Genomic DNA, 20,376 nt, shown 5'->3' with positions numbered 1-20,376 from the left:
TGATATTTAGTTATTATTTATAAAAAAAAGTTATATTTCAGAATTAAAAAAAAAGATAATTCCTAGAATGAATGTGTGGCATCTTTGAAATACTTTCAAAATGTCTTTATAAACAATCTGAAACTTTCAGTATATTTATGTTACTCTAAACCCGCTATTAAAAGTATTTTTTATTAAAATAATAATAAGAAAAAGGTCTACTTTAAGGAAAACATACTTCAATTGCAGAGATGCAAGTAAACTAAAATATGGAGCAAATTGATGCAAGGTTTACAGTGGCAACATTTGGTCGTGGTACTTTATAAGTTTGCCACCAGAGATTGAATTACTAAAGCATGCCTGGAAAGCAATTTAATTAGCTAACACCATCGTTTGCATGGCCTTGAGCAAACATTGAAGAAGCATTGAATTGTGAGCTGGAGTTGCTGTACTGTTGCAGATATAAAAGGGACTGAACTCTTCAGGTCAAAGGATGCCAAAAGTTTTGGCCATCCATGTCCAAAATCATCCTGCCTCTCTTGATTTCTAGTAAATATGTGTAGAACTCTCATTTAACCGAAGCTAAAATACAAAAGGATGAAGGTTTACTTTTCCATGAGCTAAATAGATGTAAGAATCAAGAAGACATTGACCATTTTCTGCTCTACTCTATGCTTGTTAATATCCACTTATAGGGACAGAGGTGCAACCTAAGTTTGAACGTCTAATGAGACCAAGTCGATGCATTTTCTTCTCATTGGATTGCTGGTTTAGTGTAACTGCAGCTATTTGTCCTTCAAATCAAGTCCATCAAAATATGATCAAAATATAAGTCAACAAACTTAAAGCTGTTCCATTTTGATCATTAAAATATCCTCATGATCCAAATTCTATGCCTATGAGTCGACCTTCTTGATTGGGATTCCATTCCCACAAGCTTTCACCATCAAATTCGATATCAATGTTTTCAGCATTAATGATCACCCTGCATGGCCCAATAAATGCATCGTTGATCAGAAGAATGCAATTCTTATACATACCATCTCCTGGTGGCTGATTTAACATGGATGATCTAGGAGCCAAAATCCTTCGGTCCATACAGACGCATTGTTCATCCAATCTCAGCACAACACGGTGCCTCCTCCCTAGTAGTTCAGATACATACTCCATATCACCCACAGCCAGAGCACGGCGAACACGAGTAGAAGATACTTGTCCCTTATCGGTTGAATTGATACCTCTACTGGCCCCATTATAAGAACATTGTGTCTTATCCAGGACAGAGCTTACAATAAATGCAGACAAACCATACTCCTTGCATAGTCTAACCAACTCTAATGCATCACCAGATGCTTTATATCCAAATCTGTAATTCTCACCTGCCAGATAACATAACCAGTAAACAAACGGTAAATGGCAGTTGCAACACAACTATTAGAATAAAAGAATATGTTCCATACCTGCAACTACACCACTAATTCTGAGCTCCTTGGATAACCTTTCAACAAATTGCTGCGGAGTAAGATACCTAACCTTTGAAAAATCAACTTGATATTCAAGAGGAGCTACATTACCACAATAAGGGGCCCAAGATGAGAGGACTCGTTTCCGATCAGATGCAGCAACTATAGGAGGCCTGAATGGGAATTTACCAAAAGAAAATTTTACTTGAGAAGAAAAAAACAGATTAGCTTCTTCTTATGACAAACTTATCTATAACTCAAACTTCAAAATCCGTAAGTGCAGATGAAAACCATTTACAAGATAAACAAATCAAGCAACCAGATTCTTCTTCTATTGGGCACTTCTTATAAACAGAGATGAAAGTCATGCAATGTTATGTTGTTTATCTTATATGTAGACATCCAAGATGACATTTATCTACAGGTGGGTAACTGTAGTTTATTTCTAAAAAGGCCATGCAGAGAGGCAATCAAATACATAAGAACAAAACCTATGGTCTCATTACATATGTTGTACATTGGCCATACTTCAAGGATGCGAAGGCTGGTGATGGTCAAAATTGTACAGAAATTCCAGACTGGGTGTACAAAAAACTGAAGAGGTGCACATTAGTCTGAGCCTTCCACAATATTAGGCAAACCTTCTGTAGTTCCTATAGATGAAAGCAGCCAAGGGAACCCATTAGAGAAGGAAAATGACCTTGAAACCTTTATGTAAATTATTTAGTTTTGCCATGTAGAATTTGCAACTAACTAGTTATGTAAATGAACACTGAACAGGAGATAGAGTATGAAGGTTATCAAGCTACAGCCTACAGAGGAAAAGAATGGGGAATGCAGTCTCTTACTGTGAAAAACTTTACATTTAGTGTGGAATCTATAGATGCGCAAAAATGACAAAAGCTCATAAAATCAAATTTAATGCATATTTTGTGGTCAGCTAAAATGTCCACAGACGCAAGCTCCTATCAATCATGGATGCCAACTCATAGGGAAAGATCATGTAATTCATTTATCATACTTCATTAATGTAAACTTGGAAAAACTTATCATAAAAAAGAATAAATAAATTATTACTGTGATGAAGCTTATAGTTTCAGTGCAACACATTACTACTTTGACAGAAGCATGAAACTAACACAGAAGCACTGATAGGCTTAAAAAATTTACCTGGATTCCCAACCAAGTACTTCTGCTATTCCTACAAATGAAAGAAGGAACGGAGTCCCAGCCTTTGACGCTTGTATTGCCAGTTGTCGATGGCCAATGTGTAAGGCATCAAACTTTCCCAATGCAACTATACCCCCTAAAAGTTCAGATAAAAAATAATGCCCAAGTTGGATATAGCTCATAAAAGCACATTCAAACAAATATAAGCCTAATACTAGGAAACAGAAACCACAATTTGAAGTGTACTGCTGGCCAACCTTCTACAGCCATAAAAAACTAGCGTATATAGAAGTAATTATTAAAACAATCAAATAATTTGGTATCATCAATAAAGACTAAGGCATGCCATCTTAGATGATTAAATCAAGGATACAAATGTTGGTTATGCCCAATAACACAAATGCAGCAAATGATCTGTGGGAAATGGATGTTGTCACATAGTGATACTAAATAGGTATATAATTGAGGATCCATATAACCGACGAAAGAAATCAAATGAGTTTGGATGCCAAACATATATACTAGAAGCCTAGAACATTGCATTGTTCCATAAGAATCGAGCATTAATTGATCTATGCAGGTACTAAGGAATGCCTAATTAATGATCATGAACTTAGATAACAAATGTTTAGCAACATGAAAGTTGAATGGGAAATATTGCAAACGTCAAGATCTAGTGTTAGATGTAACAGTTGAGCACCTTACTATAAAATGGCATCACTCAGACAAACCACTAGGACATTTCTTACAAATGATGTGCCACATGACATGCCAAGTACTTTCAAGACCAAGAAAAACCGCTGAAGGAAAACAAAGCTTCCTTCTTGATTATGTCAATTTGCTGCTAGAATTTTGATAAAATAGCTAAGACCACTATCTAGTGATGTTCATGTGAACAGAACAGACATTTAAAATTTTTAAAACACCATAAAAAAAATGCTTAAAAGATCATGTGTGTATGCCATATTCAAGAGTATCTCCTTGAAAACATTAATTACAGTTGACAAGATTCATTTGAATCCAAGTCTCAGCATGATGTCACATTAAGAATCTCATGTCAATCAACTGCTGATATTCATTGTTAAACATTGGTCTCATAAGCGCAAGTGAAAAGACAAATGGAAGCAAGATTTCTTATTCATGGTCCATAAACAGCACCTTGTTTACTCTACAAACATATCACTAACACGAGATGATAAAATATACAATATACAGGGACACCAGAGGAAGAGCAATAAATTCTTGATCGCCAATATTTTATATTCTAAAAAAAGGTCACATCTTCATCTGAATCTAAAGAATTGCATAATAAATTCAAACTTTTGAATTACGCAAGATCACAGTAGAACTACCTACCAAGTACACATTCTTGATCATCTCCACAGTCAATTAGAAATTTATCTTTCTTTGTTTCTTCACTACTTAGGTTAGCCTCTTGTGACCCATATGAGCTGAAAGCCTTCAAAGAACATTTGCAGGGTCCATCAGGAAAAATTAAATGTTCTTCCTCTTTCAAAAAATTACAAGACCTATAAGTAAAAAATAAGCTCAGTTAACCGTGGAGAGAATAAAAGAAAATTTAAAATTCATGCTAAAAGAACCACTTTATGAAACTAACATAAAAATGAATTCCCACAGAAGGCTCTAGAGTCTGCTCATTCATACAACTGCGAAGTTGCGAACACGTATAGCCATAAGCATAACTAGCGTGTAGCGTCATGATGTCCTCTATTCAGTGGGTTAATGGTTACCTAACTTAAATTGCTGAGTTAATGGCCGGTTTGGTACAGAGTGGAACGAAGACCGTTGATGCGCATTGACATGGGTCAGTATCACAACATTAACCAATATCTATGCCAAATTCATATAGACACAATAAGTATGCTGCAGTACACCTCACTCTACTTGATAAGAAAATCCTTGACATGACTATGAGACTTGAGGAACCCTGGCCTAAGCAGTGCCTCCAAATGTCTAGCCTACAATGCTCCATTGTCACCATATGTAAATAGATCTACCACACAAAAGGAAGGAACTACCAAGAGAAACTACTTTTGACATCTTAAAATAGCTTTTCCATGAGTTCATGTAAACACATACTACCTATCACCATGATGATGATGCCCATGAGTAGATAATTATGTGTGTAAGTGCAATAAGTTTGTAGTGGATAGAAAGGTCAAAAGGAGAAGTATGGAAGAGGAAAAATTCAGAGTAGGCATATCAACAATCGTAAATCAAATCTAACATTTCAAATATTGTTTCACAAGTCCCATCCTAGATATCAGAATTGTGAAAAGCAATTTTGGCAGCCACCTTGAAATCTTTTGCATAGGCCATGCGTGGCATAGAAAGGCGGGCAGGCCACTTACGAGATAGTTGTGATCATATTTTCTAGTTTTTCCTAATTTCTAGTGATTTACTGAATTAACTATTGTGATATTTTACTTCTTTATTAGCTTCTTGAATGGCTACCATTATTAGGTTGTAGTTTTATATATTTGATACAAACATGCTGCTACCAGATGCTATTTGTGTGCATATAACATGGTTCTGCATATGTCAATTAGTGCATTTATACACAAAAATTTATTACTAACAAATTTCACTTATCATTTACATTATATCATTCACATATAATATAATATTTTAATATGTTAAAATGCTAGGTCGTTGGGCGCCCACATACTGCCTTTGCAGTTAGAGGGCAACACGCATATGGCAAGTGCTTTCGCAAATTACAAGAAATGCTAGGTTGGTTTAAACCAAGGAACTCTTAGCCCCCGTTTGGTTCTAGGTTACTTTTTTTCCCCTATTCTAGATTAAGGAGTACTATTCTAGATTTATAACCAAACATCAAATTATCCATTTATCCCTAATCTAAATTAGAAACATTTCAAGTTATTCCACACATAAACCTAATTACAATTTTACTTTTGATTTGACTAAAGTTATTTTAAAATTCTCTCCTCTCTCTTGCTACTGACCTATCTTGTTCGACAAACTAAAAATTCTCATTCAATTTTTCCACCTATCTCCTCTCTCTCTTAATGCTCACCTATCTCATTTCTTACTCAAGTATGGGAATACTTTAATTTAAATTTATGTATCAAATCAAGAGTACTTAAGTCAATTTTCTCTTCTTATCTATATTTTTACCTTAACTCTATGCCACATCAAATATAATTATTACACTATTATTCTAGTTAACATTCAAACATCAAATTATCCTATTCTAGATTAGAGGTACAATATTAAGAGTAAGAAGTTAGAATACATACTCTAGATTTTCGGATTTTCCCTTATCCGGAAACCAAGTGGAGCCTTAGAGCTTCAAGGTGCATCAAGCTCGGAGGTTCAAACAAGTTGAAGAGCATCTATAAGAGCCCATAAGCAGGGCAAAAAAATCTCTGTCTTCTCTCCTTTCTAATAATGCAGTTTACACATCTTAAGGTTGTGGGTTGTAAGTCAGGAATCCCTTGTGTTGTTTTCTATCTAAATTTCTTTCTGAGTTTGGTTCTAGATACTCCTAGATTGTATTTGTTGTAAATGAAAAGACAATACATAAATACAGCAAATAGCTGTCAGAAAAGTGCCTGAAAAAAAAATTAAATAATCCTTAAAAATATTTAAGCGACCTGGTTTACCTGGCAGCTAATATAATGAAGCAAGCCACTAGACCACTCACCCTTTATTTTATTTATTAAAGCCTTCCATTCTTTCCCATTCTTGGTTCCTTGAGTACTTCTTTGTAACTTGGTAAACTTTTCTATCATGATACCTTAATAGTTCCAAACAGCAAATTTGGTTAAACTAGAATTCCAAATCAATTGAATTCCACCGATTTGATGATTCCAAACAGGGTGGAAGGGAAGAAGGGTGAATTGCTCATAAGGAGACCTCCCACTCTAGCTAGTTGTTAATTTTCATATGTTTCCAATGTTTCCTGTGTCCTTCTACAATATAACCAAAATTAATTACTAGTATCATGGTGTTTTCCATCGCATTATCACCTAAATCTCTCCATATATATGCAAAAGATCATATTTTTCTTGCAGACAGATCCCACTGAAGAGCAGACGATCGAAAGGAACAATCTTTACACCAGATTACCATCTAAAAGCAGCCCAAAATCCACAATAGACAAAAAAAAATCCAAAGAGGAAAAGAAATTAACCAAAAGAGCGATGAAATCGGACCTGAAGCGAGACAGCAATCGAATCTTAGTGGAGCAGCGGGACTTCGTAGTGCCGAGCCGCCTCGCGGGGTTGCTAGGGCGAGGTGGGAAACGGTGGTGAGAGCGGCAGAGGAGAGGGGAGAAGCGGAGGGGGGAGGCGAGAAGGCGACCGGACCGGAGATTGAAAGAGAGGGCTCCTCCCCCTCTTTCCATCATCTCCATTTTGGTATTATTCTTCCACTAGCTCACCCATTACCCGCCTCCGCCGCTACGTATCACGCTTCATATCCTTTTGCTTCTCGCCTTTCCACAGGGTTCTTTTTATTATATATAAGTATATTGTATATATGGGATTTTTACATAGTTGCCATTAAATATTTTAAAATTACAACTACGTTCTACAAAATATCATAAATGAACCTTTTTCAAAAATACCATTTATTTTTCTTAACTACGAAAAATCTTCCCTAAAAGAAACTATGAAGAATCTCCAAAATGCCCCTTTCAAATAATTCTAGTTGTCTATTAAAAAAAAATGTAATTAAATTTTACATGCTCTAGGAACTATTTTACCTTTATTTTAGAGAAAAAAAAGAAAGAATTTATTTTTTTAAGGATTAGATGATTGTTTGAAGAGATTAGAGATTAGATTATTTAGGGAGATTCAGAATATTGCAATAAATAAATAAATTGGTTTATGTGAAAATTGACAAATAGTTCATGTTAGGGGGTATAACAAGACCATAATATTATGATTATATAATTAATTACTAAATTATGTAGTTGTTACGGCCATCTGTAGAATGATTATAAAAATTTAGTTGGAGGTAGCCTCATGAGTTAGGATTTTAATTGCTTTGATTTCACTTAAATCAGAGGTCGGGATGAAAAGATAAAAATAAAATAGTAGAGATAGGTCAGAGAGGGCAGAACGATAATTTTAACGACGAGCTGCTGGATGTAGAAGGTAGAAAATCTATCAGGTAATATAAAGATAAGGACAAAAATAATAAAGATTTCTCTCAATAATTTCATTCAATTCCCTAATTATCAATACATGTCTACTCATATTTATAGGAGTAAAAATCTATAGCGGATCGAATCCATATGCGGATTATCTGATTTATTTGAAATTTAAACAACTAGCTAACTAATTAAATCAGCATTCCTTATCTTTCTCAGATTAATCCTTCATTTCGCTGCAGATAGATTCCAAATATGAAGAAGTTGTGAATACCAAAGTTGTAGATCTAGAGGTTAACGATCTTATCTAGTTGGTTTGATATTATTTGAACGTCTGTAGAATATTATACGAATATTTTCCTAAAACTGCGCACAATTGTATTTAGCTAATTAAATAAGATTCTAACCAGCTAATTAAACCAAATAAGCAAATAAGATAACTAGACTCAATCCATTGAGTCTAATCTCCCACTGATGTGATCTGACTCGATTCGCATTAGTAGTTTTTGCATATTATAAGTAGTCTTAATTTTTTCAAAAAATGTCTGTCATACTACTATTATGTTTGGGTGCAACCTTGAAGTATTATGCTCTAAATTTTAGGAGGTTTCAGCTATTAAATTATCATAATTTGGTGATAAAAGCTATGATTTATTGATTTAGAATAAAATATTGTTTTATTATAATACTAATTATTTGAGAGGGATTTGAGTATGATCGATAATAAATGGAATAAATATGAATATTTTTAAAGATTATTTTTTCATTTAAAATTCAATATGAGTCAAAATTAAATAAAATTTAATAGATATGGATCCAATTTCTATATATATCTGACCGAGTTTAATCCAAATAGAATCCTAGTTCATGCAACCTTGGTGTAATAAGAATCTCTATTGAAAGAGTTAAATGATGAGTCTTCTCTATTTTTCTTTTCTTTTCTTTCCTTTTACAAAGGGTTAGACTAAATAACAATCTCAATATTACTATTACTTTCTTTTTCAACGTAAGTTGGTAAACTCCAAGGGTGATAATTTGAGAGGGTCAATTCTTATACCAAATAAATAAATAGAATTAACTATACTTAGTCTTCCAAACTATCAACATTTTTTACATCTATCTTCTAAATTATTTTTTTACCACATAGACTCTATAGTTCAAGGGTCTAAGTGGATATAGAAAAAATTTAAGATATGTATATAAATAAACCGTGTTCTGCGGAGTTGTCAAACAAAATAAAATTTATAGGGGAAGGGGCATTTGCCCTAAACCCCTTTTCCAATCCCAAAAGCCCTTCACTCTCTCTATATTGGTAGCCTAATTTATAACTTTAAAGTCTAATAACATAACAGGGGTATAGTCATAAGAATTTCCTGTACACAATGTCTAATAAGGCTCATAGAATACCTTGAACCCTTCATATTCATCAGGACTAAAATAGGGTATAGTTGTGAGAATTTTTCAAGTTTGGCCCAATTATAGGAAATTTTCTTGTACCTTCAACTTTTTAAATGCAGTTGTTGCTTTCTTTTTATCATATTTAAGCAAACCAAAGATCGAATTTAAAAATCCTCACAAAAGTATAAAGAAATAAATAAATTTTTTAATATATCTAAAATAATACCGATCAAATTTCACATAATAAAAAGTCGAAGATAGAATAAATAGACTGCACAGATATATATTTTGTTCATAAAGAGTTGGAAAACTTTCTTTTAAATTCTCCACTGCGGTTCTCATACTATAATTATAATACAGAGTGATCTAGTTAAGTGTTTAAGTTGAGAATTAAGAGGTATAATGTAATTAAAATTTTGAAATATGAAACGAAGAGACAACCAAATCAGCACATAGATAACATCCTAAATTTGGACTCTCTTTCAAATAAATCCATCTCTTTTTGTTATTAAGAGATAGAGACCCTGCCACTTGATTTGGTGTAGTTTTAAATTTATTGATTTTTCTGGAATTTAGGTATTTGAATGCAATTTTAGTGCTTCAGAGGCTTGATTCAGTTTTTCCGGTTTCTTTCTAGATTATTTTAGAAGTTTAGTTTAATTCTTAGGTTAAATTAATCCACCGGTTAATTTAGATTATATGTTTTTTATATAAAAAGATAAGGTATGCATTAGTATGGGGCTATTTTTTTTTAAAAATCTCTTAGATTTTTATTAATAGCAAGATTAGGCTCTTAAAAGCTTTTATTTTTTATAATGCATGCATATTTTTTTAGAATAATTCTCTTTTCACCTTCTGAACTATTATTATTTTTTATCGGACTCCATGAATTTTTTTTTCTATACATAATAACTCTCTAAAGTTTTATCTTGGTACATAATAACCCCTTAATGGAGGAGATTAATGAGTTATTTTTAATAGTTTAAAGGTCATTATGTACCAAAAGGAAAAATTTAAGAAGTAGTTTTGGAAAAAGGTGATAGTTCACGAGGTGAAAAAAAAATTATTCATATTTTTGTCTGTAATAAAATTCACACGATTTACATAAGAAATACACACAAATACTCATTTTTGCTAATTTTAAAATTAAAGAGTCTTTTTGTGCAAATATCCCCCCTAATGTGTTAAACAAATGGGAGCACTATTTACAAATAATAAAAGGGAGAACATTTTATTTGTAATATAGCCAATAATAATTGGGCTTTATCTCTAATTTTCTCTACATATAAATAAGCTAAGAGTTGGTGCTTCCTATCCATCTCTCAATTTTATTAAAAAGAAAGACAAGTTGCAGCTAAGATATTCGTTTGATACCAGGGTTAGAGACATTAGATAGCTGAGCTATAGTTTTAAGCGGTGTAATTAACACTAAGATCTTATGCCAGTGCACTATTACTATCTTAATTTGACATACAAACATACCAGTCTGTCTAATAAAATATTTGAAATCCTTATTATCTCTCAGATAAGAACTCAAACTAAGATGTATATATATCTGGATAATCTCAATCTATTATTTGTAGACAACCCACAATCACCCATCTGGAGAGCTTCATATCTCACACACTTGCTCATCTGTGAGAAAGAAATAAAGATAAGAATACACATGCCCTTGCTCTCTCCTAAGGCTTTTAAATTCTTTGGTTTGGTACAAAAAGTCTGATCAGATCTGAAGCAAAACACACCACACTAGCCAATATTAACTCGACGGCGAAAAGAAGAAATATTTAAGGAGAAATATATAACTACCACTGCTTGCCATGGTATGGAATGATGATGGGCACAACATGGTAAGATGCTTGCATTGATTGAATATTCACTCATCAGTAGCACCACAAATACAAGAAGTGCTCAAGGTTTGTGTGATCTCTGGATTTCTGCCGAGCGGTGTATCATGGTCAGGTTTCATCGTTCACACGGTGTAGGATTGCTGGATGGTTTCAATGTCCAAACCTTTCAGCCTCACTACAGACTCCACATGCCCTTTCAGTGTACTTAGTTCACGGAGCCTGCCAATGGAAACAATAACCCAATGATTGCAATATGAGGTGGTTAAAGTTTGAACAACACCATCCAGAATTTCTGGTACAATGGTACATATGACAGTCAAAGTTATCAAAAACTCTATAGTTATTATAATTTCTTATACTGACATAGAAGAGCTTATACCGATAAAGCTATTCTAGTGTTTAGTTATATATAGTGTAATAATTATACTTGATGCGACATAAATTTGAAATTATAGTTTAGCAAATGGTTAAAATACCCTTTACAATGAATCGACTAGGAGAAGAGAGAGAAGAGGAAGAGGAAAATGAGTGTGATTTAAATAATAATTAATTAAAGTGATATTTTTTCAAGGGTAAAATAATAATTAATAAATATAAATATAGTATAAACCTAAGTGGTTGTTTACTTGCTATAAAATTGCAAAAAAGCTTATGTTAGAATAAGTTTTTTCTTATTTCACAAGTGGACGGGAGACTTGAATAATGTGAAGCAGTGGGGGTGTATAAAAGACTGCAATAATTTAAAACTTAAAACAGCTTGCCCATAATACAAGGTCCTGTGGTCTTACCTTGCAATCTCAGCTCGCCTCTTGGCCTCTTCGGCCATCTGATTAAGATCAGTGATGCTGGCTCTCTCGCCAAACATCTTGGTGTCAGGTGGCTGCAGCCCATGCAGTGTTCGCTGAGCATGTGCCCACTTGAGCTCCCTTTCTTCCTTGCCAAAATCTTTCTTCCTGGTAAAAGCAATCTGCACAAAGAAAATAACCGTCAGTAATGGATAATCAACATATCGTCAAATAGATGTTGGCTAATTGTTGGAGTGCTGCAATGAATATTACTCTTTGCTCAAGAACAAGATCCCATGCTCTCCCGCTCAGTGCATATCGGATCAAGAACTTGATAATATCAAGAGGAAAGTAGAAAATGATATTGTAAAGCCAAATGACGCCAGCCCAGCCCCATCCAATCCCCTTAATGGCAGCAAATCCCCAGTCGGCGTATACAGCAATCAATGTAGCAATCTGCACACAAACATGATAATCATCAAGTACAATATGTAATCCTAAGGGTTGATGCATCTTAACGTATGTAAACATATGGAAAAGGAAATATACCAGCTGAGCAACGAAGAAAGCAGTAACAAGAAGCAAACCGGGACGCTCAACAAATGACCAACCACGGGAACGGGTCACAAAAATAAGTGCCTGACTGATCGTGCTGACTTGCAGGTAGACAGCAGAGGCAAGCTTTTGGAAGTCATCTTGAGCTGTTCTCTCAAGGCTTTCAACATTGAATATCCTCTGAAAATTCAACAAAACCAACAACGAAACGACCATGTCAAATGCATAAAAACCAAAATAGCTTGAGAAGAAATGACTAATCATGTAAGTGAACAATACTTTCAGTTGTTTGCAATGACTTCAGAAAACAATTAACTACTACAGATTTAAGAGGACGAGCAAAATCATCTTGGAGACATGCTAACTAGAAAGCAATTTCAAGGTCTGTACCGGGAAAAAATCAGTATTGTATGCAGCCCAGAAGAAAATGACTGTCATCATTGCCAAGTAGCCACCAAGGATAACTCCAGTCGCAAATATCTCAGCCAGCTTCCAGCTATCAGGGAGAGGAGATGGTTTGACCCTGTCCTTTGATATAGTCATTATTGTACCTGTTCGTGCCCAAAAAAAGAGCTGATCATGAGAAAAAAGAGTAGTTCATGATAGGACTCAAATTAGTATGCATTGAACCACAGTCAAAAGCGTGATAAGTAATGAGCCAGAAAAAGAACTCAGTTATAAAGAAGGGGTGAAGGAATACCATCATTGAGAATTGCTATGATCAGGACCATAAATGGTGGGAAGTCAAACTTCCAAATGAGAGCGAGCAGCATAAACCCAAGCTGTTGTAATAAATAAAAATGTAAACAATATAATCAATCCCGATTCTATTTCTAAAAGGCAAAGGTTGTTGCGAGCATAAAATTCATGAACTTTTAAGACAATAAAAAAAAAATCAGGCTATTCCAACATGTTAATCCACACAAAAATGGTGTATAATATCTACTGAGCTTGCAGTCAGTACTGTCATAATAGATAGTATTATCTCGGATGATCCAATGAAGCATCCAAGAAGATCTCATTGATGGCCAAAAATATCAGCATATTAAAAATTCCAAGGCTGAAAAAAAAACACATACCACAATACGGATGGTAATTGAAACTGCATAGATCTGCAACCATGGATATATTTTAGCACATGTATAAAATATATCTAGGAGAGTTTACAGATACAACCTTACGCACAACTTACGGTGTAATTCTTCATCCGCTGAAAAATTGCACGACTAGTCAGCACAGCACTGATAATGACACTCAGACCAGGCTCAGTAAGAACAATATCAGAAGCACTGCGAGCTGCATCAGTTGCATCTGCAACTGCTATCCCAATATCAGCTTTCTTTAAGGCCGGAGCATCATTTACTCCATCACCAGTCATTCCACATATATGCTTCCTTGCTTGCAAACGTTTAACAATCTCATACTTATGCTCTGTAAATGGAAAAACAGAAGAATTTAATTCCACCAACATATGGGGTCGTAGAAATTAGAAAGAATGAAACAGAAATTAGTTTACTTTAGCAGAAAGCCAAAGGAATAAAAAAAAAATGATACCTGGAAATACACCAGCAAAACCATCAGCTTTCTCTATAAGTTCATCAACTGGTAAAGCTGCTATTGACTCATCCTTGTTCTGACCCAGCAAAGCTGATGAAGGGTACATGTTTGTACCCATCCCCAAACGACGGCCTGTTTCTTTCCCTATTGCTAGTTGATCACCTGACACATATGAAATAGAAGTATAAATCCTTCTGTCTTAAGAAATAATCACCAAATCAGCTTGCAATCATGAAAAAGGGCAAATCTACCTATATCTAGTTGTCATAAGTTCTTTATCACTCTATATCTAACTCTTTAGAGTTCAGAAGTTATGGAACCTAGAGTACTAATTGAGTGAAAACTACGAAAAAAAATAGCCTTAACAGGATTTGTCTGGATATAGAGTTGTATCATCTGATGTTAAATTCAAGCTTCCATCTTTTCTCAAATCATGTAACTGACATGCAAAATAAGAGTTAGCATCACAAAAGTGTAAGATATAATAACTCCACATCTCTGGCTTCCCATCAGACCTCCACTTATTTTCCAATGTCTTTTTCACATGCATTTCTTATACTACAGGAAATAGCCGTACATATGTCCAAATAAACAATTCCAATAACTGCTGCCCTCCAAGTGCACTAGGCTCCTACGCGAGGTCTAAGGAGGAAGTATACAGCATTACTCTCATTTCTGAAGAAGTTTTTAACCGTTGAACCCATGATCTCTTAGATGAAAAGGGCAAGTCTTACCGTCATACAAAGCGATACCCTTGTTAAAGAACAGATTTGTGAAGTAGAATTTTCCTTTAAGGGGAGAGGAAGACCAAACTAAAAGAGGAGGAAACTAGGAAAAGGGACATTATCGCACTTCATTCACAGCAAACAGTCTGCCTCATTTTGAGGAAAACATAGATGAAAAGCACCAAAATTCAAGCAATGACAATGAAGCAAATAGATCAATGACAATGTTCCCTATGATTGACACGTCACTTGACCCAACATAATGTAATAAGAAGGAAATACTGCTATATCTAAATCATATATATACTTGTCACATAATAGGAGGTGACAACTATGACACAGAGAACATGATCAAAGAAAAACTATTCATGGTAAGCCGTTAATAATTAAATAACCATATAATCAGTTCAGCAAATGTTTAGTAGTCCTTCGAAACCACAGTCCTGGACACTAGTAACCTAACTTGAAAGAAAATCCTTGCAGCTCATAATATGCATGCTTGGCTGCTTGCACGAATTTATGTTCCTCACCATCCTTGGTAATATATGTTATAATATAAAATATAAAGACCATCTTTCTTAATAGCTTAAGTTTTTAGAGTAGTTGGCATGTTAACATAATATTAGCGCAAGGACTCTGAATTTAAATCTTGTCAAGCACGTCTATTGTTTAAAATATAAAATCTCCACTCAAGTGAAATCTAGGATATGCAATACTACATACTAGTATCAAATATAAAGAATAAAATTAAGCTCTACACAGACAATTGCATAATCGGAGCAACTTTAGTCCCATTTACTTCTTCAAAGTAAATAATTCAGTTTAAGCATAGTGTGCACCTAAGAGCAGCATATGCAAAAGATTAAAAAAAACATAACTGTTAAGATAATATAGTCAGTATTGAAATTAGTTGGTTAAAAAAATGGCTTGACTACTATAGAAAAGAAAAAATGGCTTGACTACTCATTTGTTCATGAGAAAATATAACACAAAATTTCAATTCAAATATAAAACTTTGGCTACTTCATTCTCAATTTTTCTTTTATATATTATTTTAATCAAATTAGAGGAGTGTTATTCTCACATAGAAACATCAAACGTCTATTGCTACCCGGTGACGTAGGAATAAGATTCTAGATTGTACCTTGGAGGAAAGAGAGACGATTAACTCTGTACAAAGAGCACCACTTTCTCATAGAGCAGCTATACTTTAGTGTGCCTCACAAGCCAAAGTTTCTTAAAGTTTTATTATTATAATATTAAATAATATTTATTTTATTTTTGTAAACATAAAACTAGATTTGCTCTATGCATAAATAGTTTATGTTAAATTTAAAAAAAAAATACTTTATACTATCATTTGCAAGTGGTTTACATCAAGGATTGCCGTGCCATCATTGACATGTGCCATACCGAAATCTAGTATGTCATTGGTACACTGTATAGACTTGACATATCAAAGAAACAATGTTCAAATCTTTCTAGGGCCTTAAAATAAGCTTTAGGGCTATATAAAGTACTTCAATACTCGATATCAGTAAAACATGTGCACTTAGATTCTAATTTCATGATTTGTCCCAATTTTCTCGAATCTTCTAAGCTGGGACAAATAACTTAAGGAAAACCAAAATTTCCTTTTCATTTCTAATATTTAAAGTATAACTTATATAGATTAAGCAACAAAGAGCAAAGGGGTATCAAAAGGGATAAAAGAGGCCCTAAATTGGGGATATATTCAATTTCTAATGGCATGCACGACATGGATGGATACGAGGGAGTATCTCCTTATTGGTTCCAAAAATTCACTAGAACAATATGTAGACCCATGCTAACCATGTTGACTGGCATGGCAATCCATGATTTACATTGACATAGACTTTTTAGCGATTTCCAGTCCTTAAATCCAATTTCATTATGTTCATCATTATGCAACTACTGCACAATAAAAGATGCTCTACACCAAATTAATTACTAGAAATATCTAAGCTATAATATCCTGATACAGCTCATTAGTATACCATAATTTAATTAAATCACTGCTCATCCACTAAGAAAGTACTGTTCGGATGTTTCATATGCTCAAGTTCTTGGAATTTTCTAACAATGACTTTCCAAGGCATGTTAACTGTTAACACTAGCTCAAATTCACCAGGAAAAAGAATAAGCAAAGATTCAAAAGTTCGATAAAAAAAGCCAGACCTGTAATCATCTTGACACTGACTCCAAGGTTGAGTGCCCTCCGAATTGTTTCTGCACTATCATGCCTGGGAGGATCAAAAAGTGGCATGAGGCCAATGAATTGCCATGGACTTCCTGAACTCTCTTTTCTTCCTTCAGGAACTTCCTGCAAAACAAAAGGAAAGGAGACATCAAGACAAGATACATAAAAAACCAGATGCCAGATAATTGCACTGGGAAAGAACAGAAGCAAGTGGTGTTTCTGGGTCAAAATGAACTATTCACCTGATATGCAACAGCAAGAGACCGAAGTCCACGTTCTGCATACTTATCAATAACAGCATGGACCCTACGGTCTATCTCTGATTTATTATGTGCGAGATTGAGAATCTGCAACTCAATTAGGATTATCAGAAAAATCCAGAACCTGGTAAAGAGAATAATATGCAAGACAACCAATATGTTAACATATCAAGTACCTGTTCTGGTGCACCTTTGCTGACACGATGCATCTTTCCGTCATTATCGATATAGGTCAAAGCAGTTCTCTTATCCGTAGGATTAAATGGCAGAAAATGAACTTCTTGAATACCAGCCCTTGCCTTGTAGCAGCAGTGATAGAAGAAGTAAATATGGTAAGAATAAAAAATTTATGCATCCAAGGAAAGTAAGAGAATGAAAGCTCCAAGTATACCTCTTTCGGATCAGCTAGCATCCCAACTATGGCAGTGTCTATAGCATCTTGATTTTCAGTTCTTGAGGCTCTAGCAGCCATTAGCATTACTGTATCCTGGGTTACACCTTTGGCAAAAACCTGGTAAGCCAATTAAAAGGTGGTAGCTATGTCAGAGTGAGTGATATAAACACAGGGAACAACACTATAGGAAATCTCCTAAATCTGACCTCAATGAGGTTCTTGTCCACAGTGAGTTTATTCAAAGTTAGTGTTCCTGTTTTATCACTGCAAAGTACATCCATACCAGCCATCTCCTCGATTGCAGTCATTCTCTTGGTGATAGCTCCCTACAAAAATCAGAGAAGTACCTCAAAACATGAAGTTTGATTAATGACGGTTAAACCTGTGAATTTCTATCTCATGAACTAGTCCAGCTTTTTCCCCAAAGAACCCATTCAAAAGGTAAACTCATATAAAGTGTAGTTAGACATCACCCTCTAATTTTTCATCCCAACCTGTTGAGCTAAGCGATGGGATCCAATTGCCATTGTAACAGAAAGTACTGTCGGCATGGCTATCGGAATCCCACCAATGAGAAGAACCAATAGATTGTCAATCCCTGGGCGATATGCTCTGTGCTGGATAGGATACATTACAATAATCTCCACAAACATTCCTACTGCAATCGAGCAAATACAAAAGTTTCCAATAGCCGTTAAGACCTGCATAGCAATTAGAAAGCAAGATCTATCACTGCATATCAAAGAGTAATTATATTTAAAAGTAGGAATCATCAAAGATAAGATATGTGCTTGCCTTTTGGAAATGACCAACTTGGTTTGTGGAGTCCACAAGATGTGCAGCCTTGCCAAAGAAGGTGTGAACACCAGTGGCAATGACAACAGCTTCAATCTCACCTTGTTTACATGTTGAGCCAGAATAGACACCATCTCCAGGACCTTTGGAGACTGGTAAGGACTCTCCAGTGAGAGCAGACTAAGAAATTGGATCAATGGGGAAAAAGAAAAGAAAATAGGACTCCATAAATTAATTAAGGTATAAGTTGATGCAAATTACGAATGAAAAGAATGGTGATGCATACCTGATCGATCCTCAATGGATCTCCATCAAGGAGACGAGCATCAGCAGGAACAATATCTCCTAGTTTAATGCTGATAATGTCCCCAGGAACGAGGATGGCTGCTTCCTCCTCGCTCCACCGCCCATCTCGAAGCACCTAGATTATGAAAACATACTGGTTCCTCAAAATTCTATGCTACTTATTCAAAATCTAATCTTTTGGAAATTTCTTCTCAAGCAATAATAGCCATACTGAAACAGTATAGGATTGTGTAGTGTAAGATATGGTCTCAAGACCTTGGCTTTTGGAGCAAGGCGAGCCATGAGGGCAGCGGCCGCATTACCAGCGTTGTTCTCCTCGATGAAGCTAATGGTGGAGTTGATCACAAGCAGGGTTATAATACCCACGAAATCCTGCCAATCTGGTGGCTTTCCCTGAGTAAAAGGAACCAAACAGCACATCTCAAATTGCAACACTAACACATGAAAACACAAATGAAACAAACACTGGATTTTGCTGCTTCTGGGTTCTTACCCCTCCATTGGCGAGGGCGATGGCCATGATGGCCGCAGCCTCCATGACCCAAGACAAAGGATTCCACATGAACCCCAAGAACTTGAGAAATTTGCTCTCCTGCAACCAAAATAACCACCAACAATGCATCAAAGCTTCACCTCCCAATCAATCCAAAAATAAATAAATAAATAAATAAATGACTACCTTCTTCTCCTCGAGCTTGTTCTGGCCAAAGATGGCAAGCCTTTGCTCGACTTGCGCAGTGGTGAGACCCTCTCGGCTGCATCGCAAATTCTCAAACACCTCCTCCAACGGTATGTTCTCCTGCAAATTTCCAACACCAACTCAAGATTTTACTCCCAAACCAAGAACAACCCATTTCCCAATACCCCAAAACGAATCGACCCACGTGAAGAAAAAAAAAAGCGGAAAAATGGAATGAAATGGCCCGGAAAGAAAAGAGGTTTGGAGTACCAAATCAACGACTTCTTTGAGAACTGCGTCCAGAGTTGCCTCCTTATCCGCCATCTTTATTCTCCCCCTTCACTCTTCCTCAATCTCAATCTCAATTCCCGACTCTTGTTCTTACGCTGCTGCTGCTGCTACTGCTGCTGTAACTGAAGCTTCTAAAGCAGAGAGGTTTTAGAAAGTGGGAGCGAGCGTCGTGCAGCTAAAAAAGCGAGGAAAAAAGATGGCTTTTTTCTTTTTCTTTTTTTGATAAGATAAAAAAGATGGCTTTTTGCAAAGTGAAAGGTTGGAGAGGAAAACAAAATAAAGTAAAGAAAAGGTATAGAACTAATTCTTCTTAGCTTATATATATATATATATATATATATATATATATATATATATATAACAAAATAAAGATGGCTTTTTTTCCATATAATCCTCTATTTAACAAACCTCTTGTGACAATTTATGAAAGAGAATTTAATAATATTTAGAGTCACATAGTTAGGCAAAAAGGGTAGGAAAATAGATATGACCACAAAATAATTTACCACTGTAAGCAATGCATATATTTATGTCAGCATATATTAAACACAAAATAAATTTATATCTTTTTTTAAATAATGCATTGATCTGTATGCTTTCTTTATATCTATAAGCTATTGTAAATAACAAGAGTTATGGTTTGCATTTACTAATGTGATTATAAAGTGGAATTAATTTGCAAAAAAAAATATTTGTGTTGGATTGCTTGTTAGAGTGCAAAGTTTGCAAACAAAGACCAACTTCATTGTGACTAATCTCTTCTTCTAAGATTGGTTTTATTTACAGATAGAAAAGGAGATTGATAATT

At 34.9% G+C, this 20,376-nt stretch overlaps 2 protein-coding genes across 3 annotated transcripts; both read right to left on the bottom strand.

Annotated features, from left to right (window-relative positions):
* Nucleotides 1–201: 201 nt before the first annotated feature.
* Nucleotides 202–7,100, bottom strand: LOC140796889 (FAD synthetase, chloroplastic-like). Of its 2 annotated transcripts, none has more exons than XM_073150055.1 (5): nucleotides 6,812–7,100; nucleotides 3,969–4,141; nucleotides 2,613–2,748; nucleotides 1,440–1,615; nucleotides 202–1,358 (listed from the first exon to the last, which is right to left on the bottom strand). In XM_073150055.1, exons 1-5 carry the CDS (start codon nucleotides 7,009–7,011, stop codon nucleotides 856–858), a joined length of 1,188 nt encoding a protein of 395 aa, XP_073006156.1. In that variant the 5' UTR covers nucleotides 7,012–7,100; the 3' UTR covers nucleotides 202–855. The 2 variants fall into 2 exon arrangements, with proteins under 2 accessions (XP_073006156.1, XP_073006157.1); XM_073150056.1 differs by having other exon boundaries at nucleotides 1,554–1,615; nucleotides 6,812–7,090.
* A 3,602-nt stretch (nucleotides 7,101–10,702) lies between these two features.
* On the bottom strand, nucleotides 10,703–19,721 carry LOC140796333 (plasma membrane ATPase 1-like). The gene is made up of 21 exons (XM_073149325.1): nucleotides 19,548–19,721; nucleotides 19,278–19,397; nucleotides 19,092–19,190; nucleotides 18,854–18,991; nucleotides 18,579–18,713; nucleotides 18,293–18,472; nucleotides 17,992–18,198; nucleotides 17,704–17,823; nucleotides 17,495–17,614; nucleotides 17,280–17,402; nucleotides 17,086–17,190; nucleotides 16,822–16,966; nucleotides 13,895–14,059; nucleotides 13,533–13,771; nucleotides 13,420–13,452; nucleotides 13,041–13,122; nucleotides 12,731–12,891; nucleotides 12,335–12,520; nucleotides 12,059–12,241; nucleotides 11,789–11,967; nucleotides 10,703–11,219 (listed from the first exon to the last, which is right to left on the bottom strand). Exons 1-21 carry the CDS (start codon nucleotides 19,599–19,601, stop codon nucleotides 11,123–11,125), a joined length of 2,871 nt encoding a protein of 956 aa, XP_073005426.1. The 5' UTR covers nucleotides 19,602–19,721; the 3' UTR covers nucleotides 10,703–11,122.
* Nucleotides 19,722–20,376: the final 655 nt, after the last annotated feature.

Source organism: Typha latifolia, chromosome 10 (assembly GCF_019914945.1).
Source record: "Typha latifolia isolate L0001 chromosome 10, TyphaL0001v2, whole genome shotgun sequence".
In the NCBI taxonomy this organism is placed as follows: Eukaryota; Viridiplantae; Streptophyta; class Magnoliopsida; order Poales; family Typhaceae; genus Typha; species Typha latifolia.
Note: the sequence above shows the minus strand (reverse complement) of the source record. Positions and strands in the feature narration are given on the sequence as shown.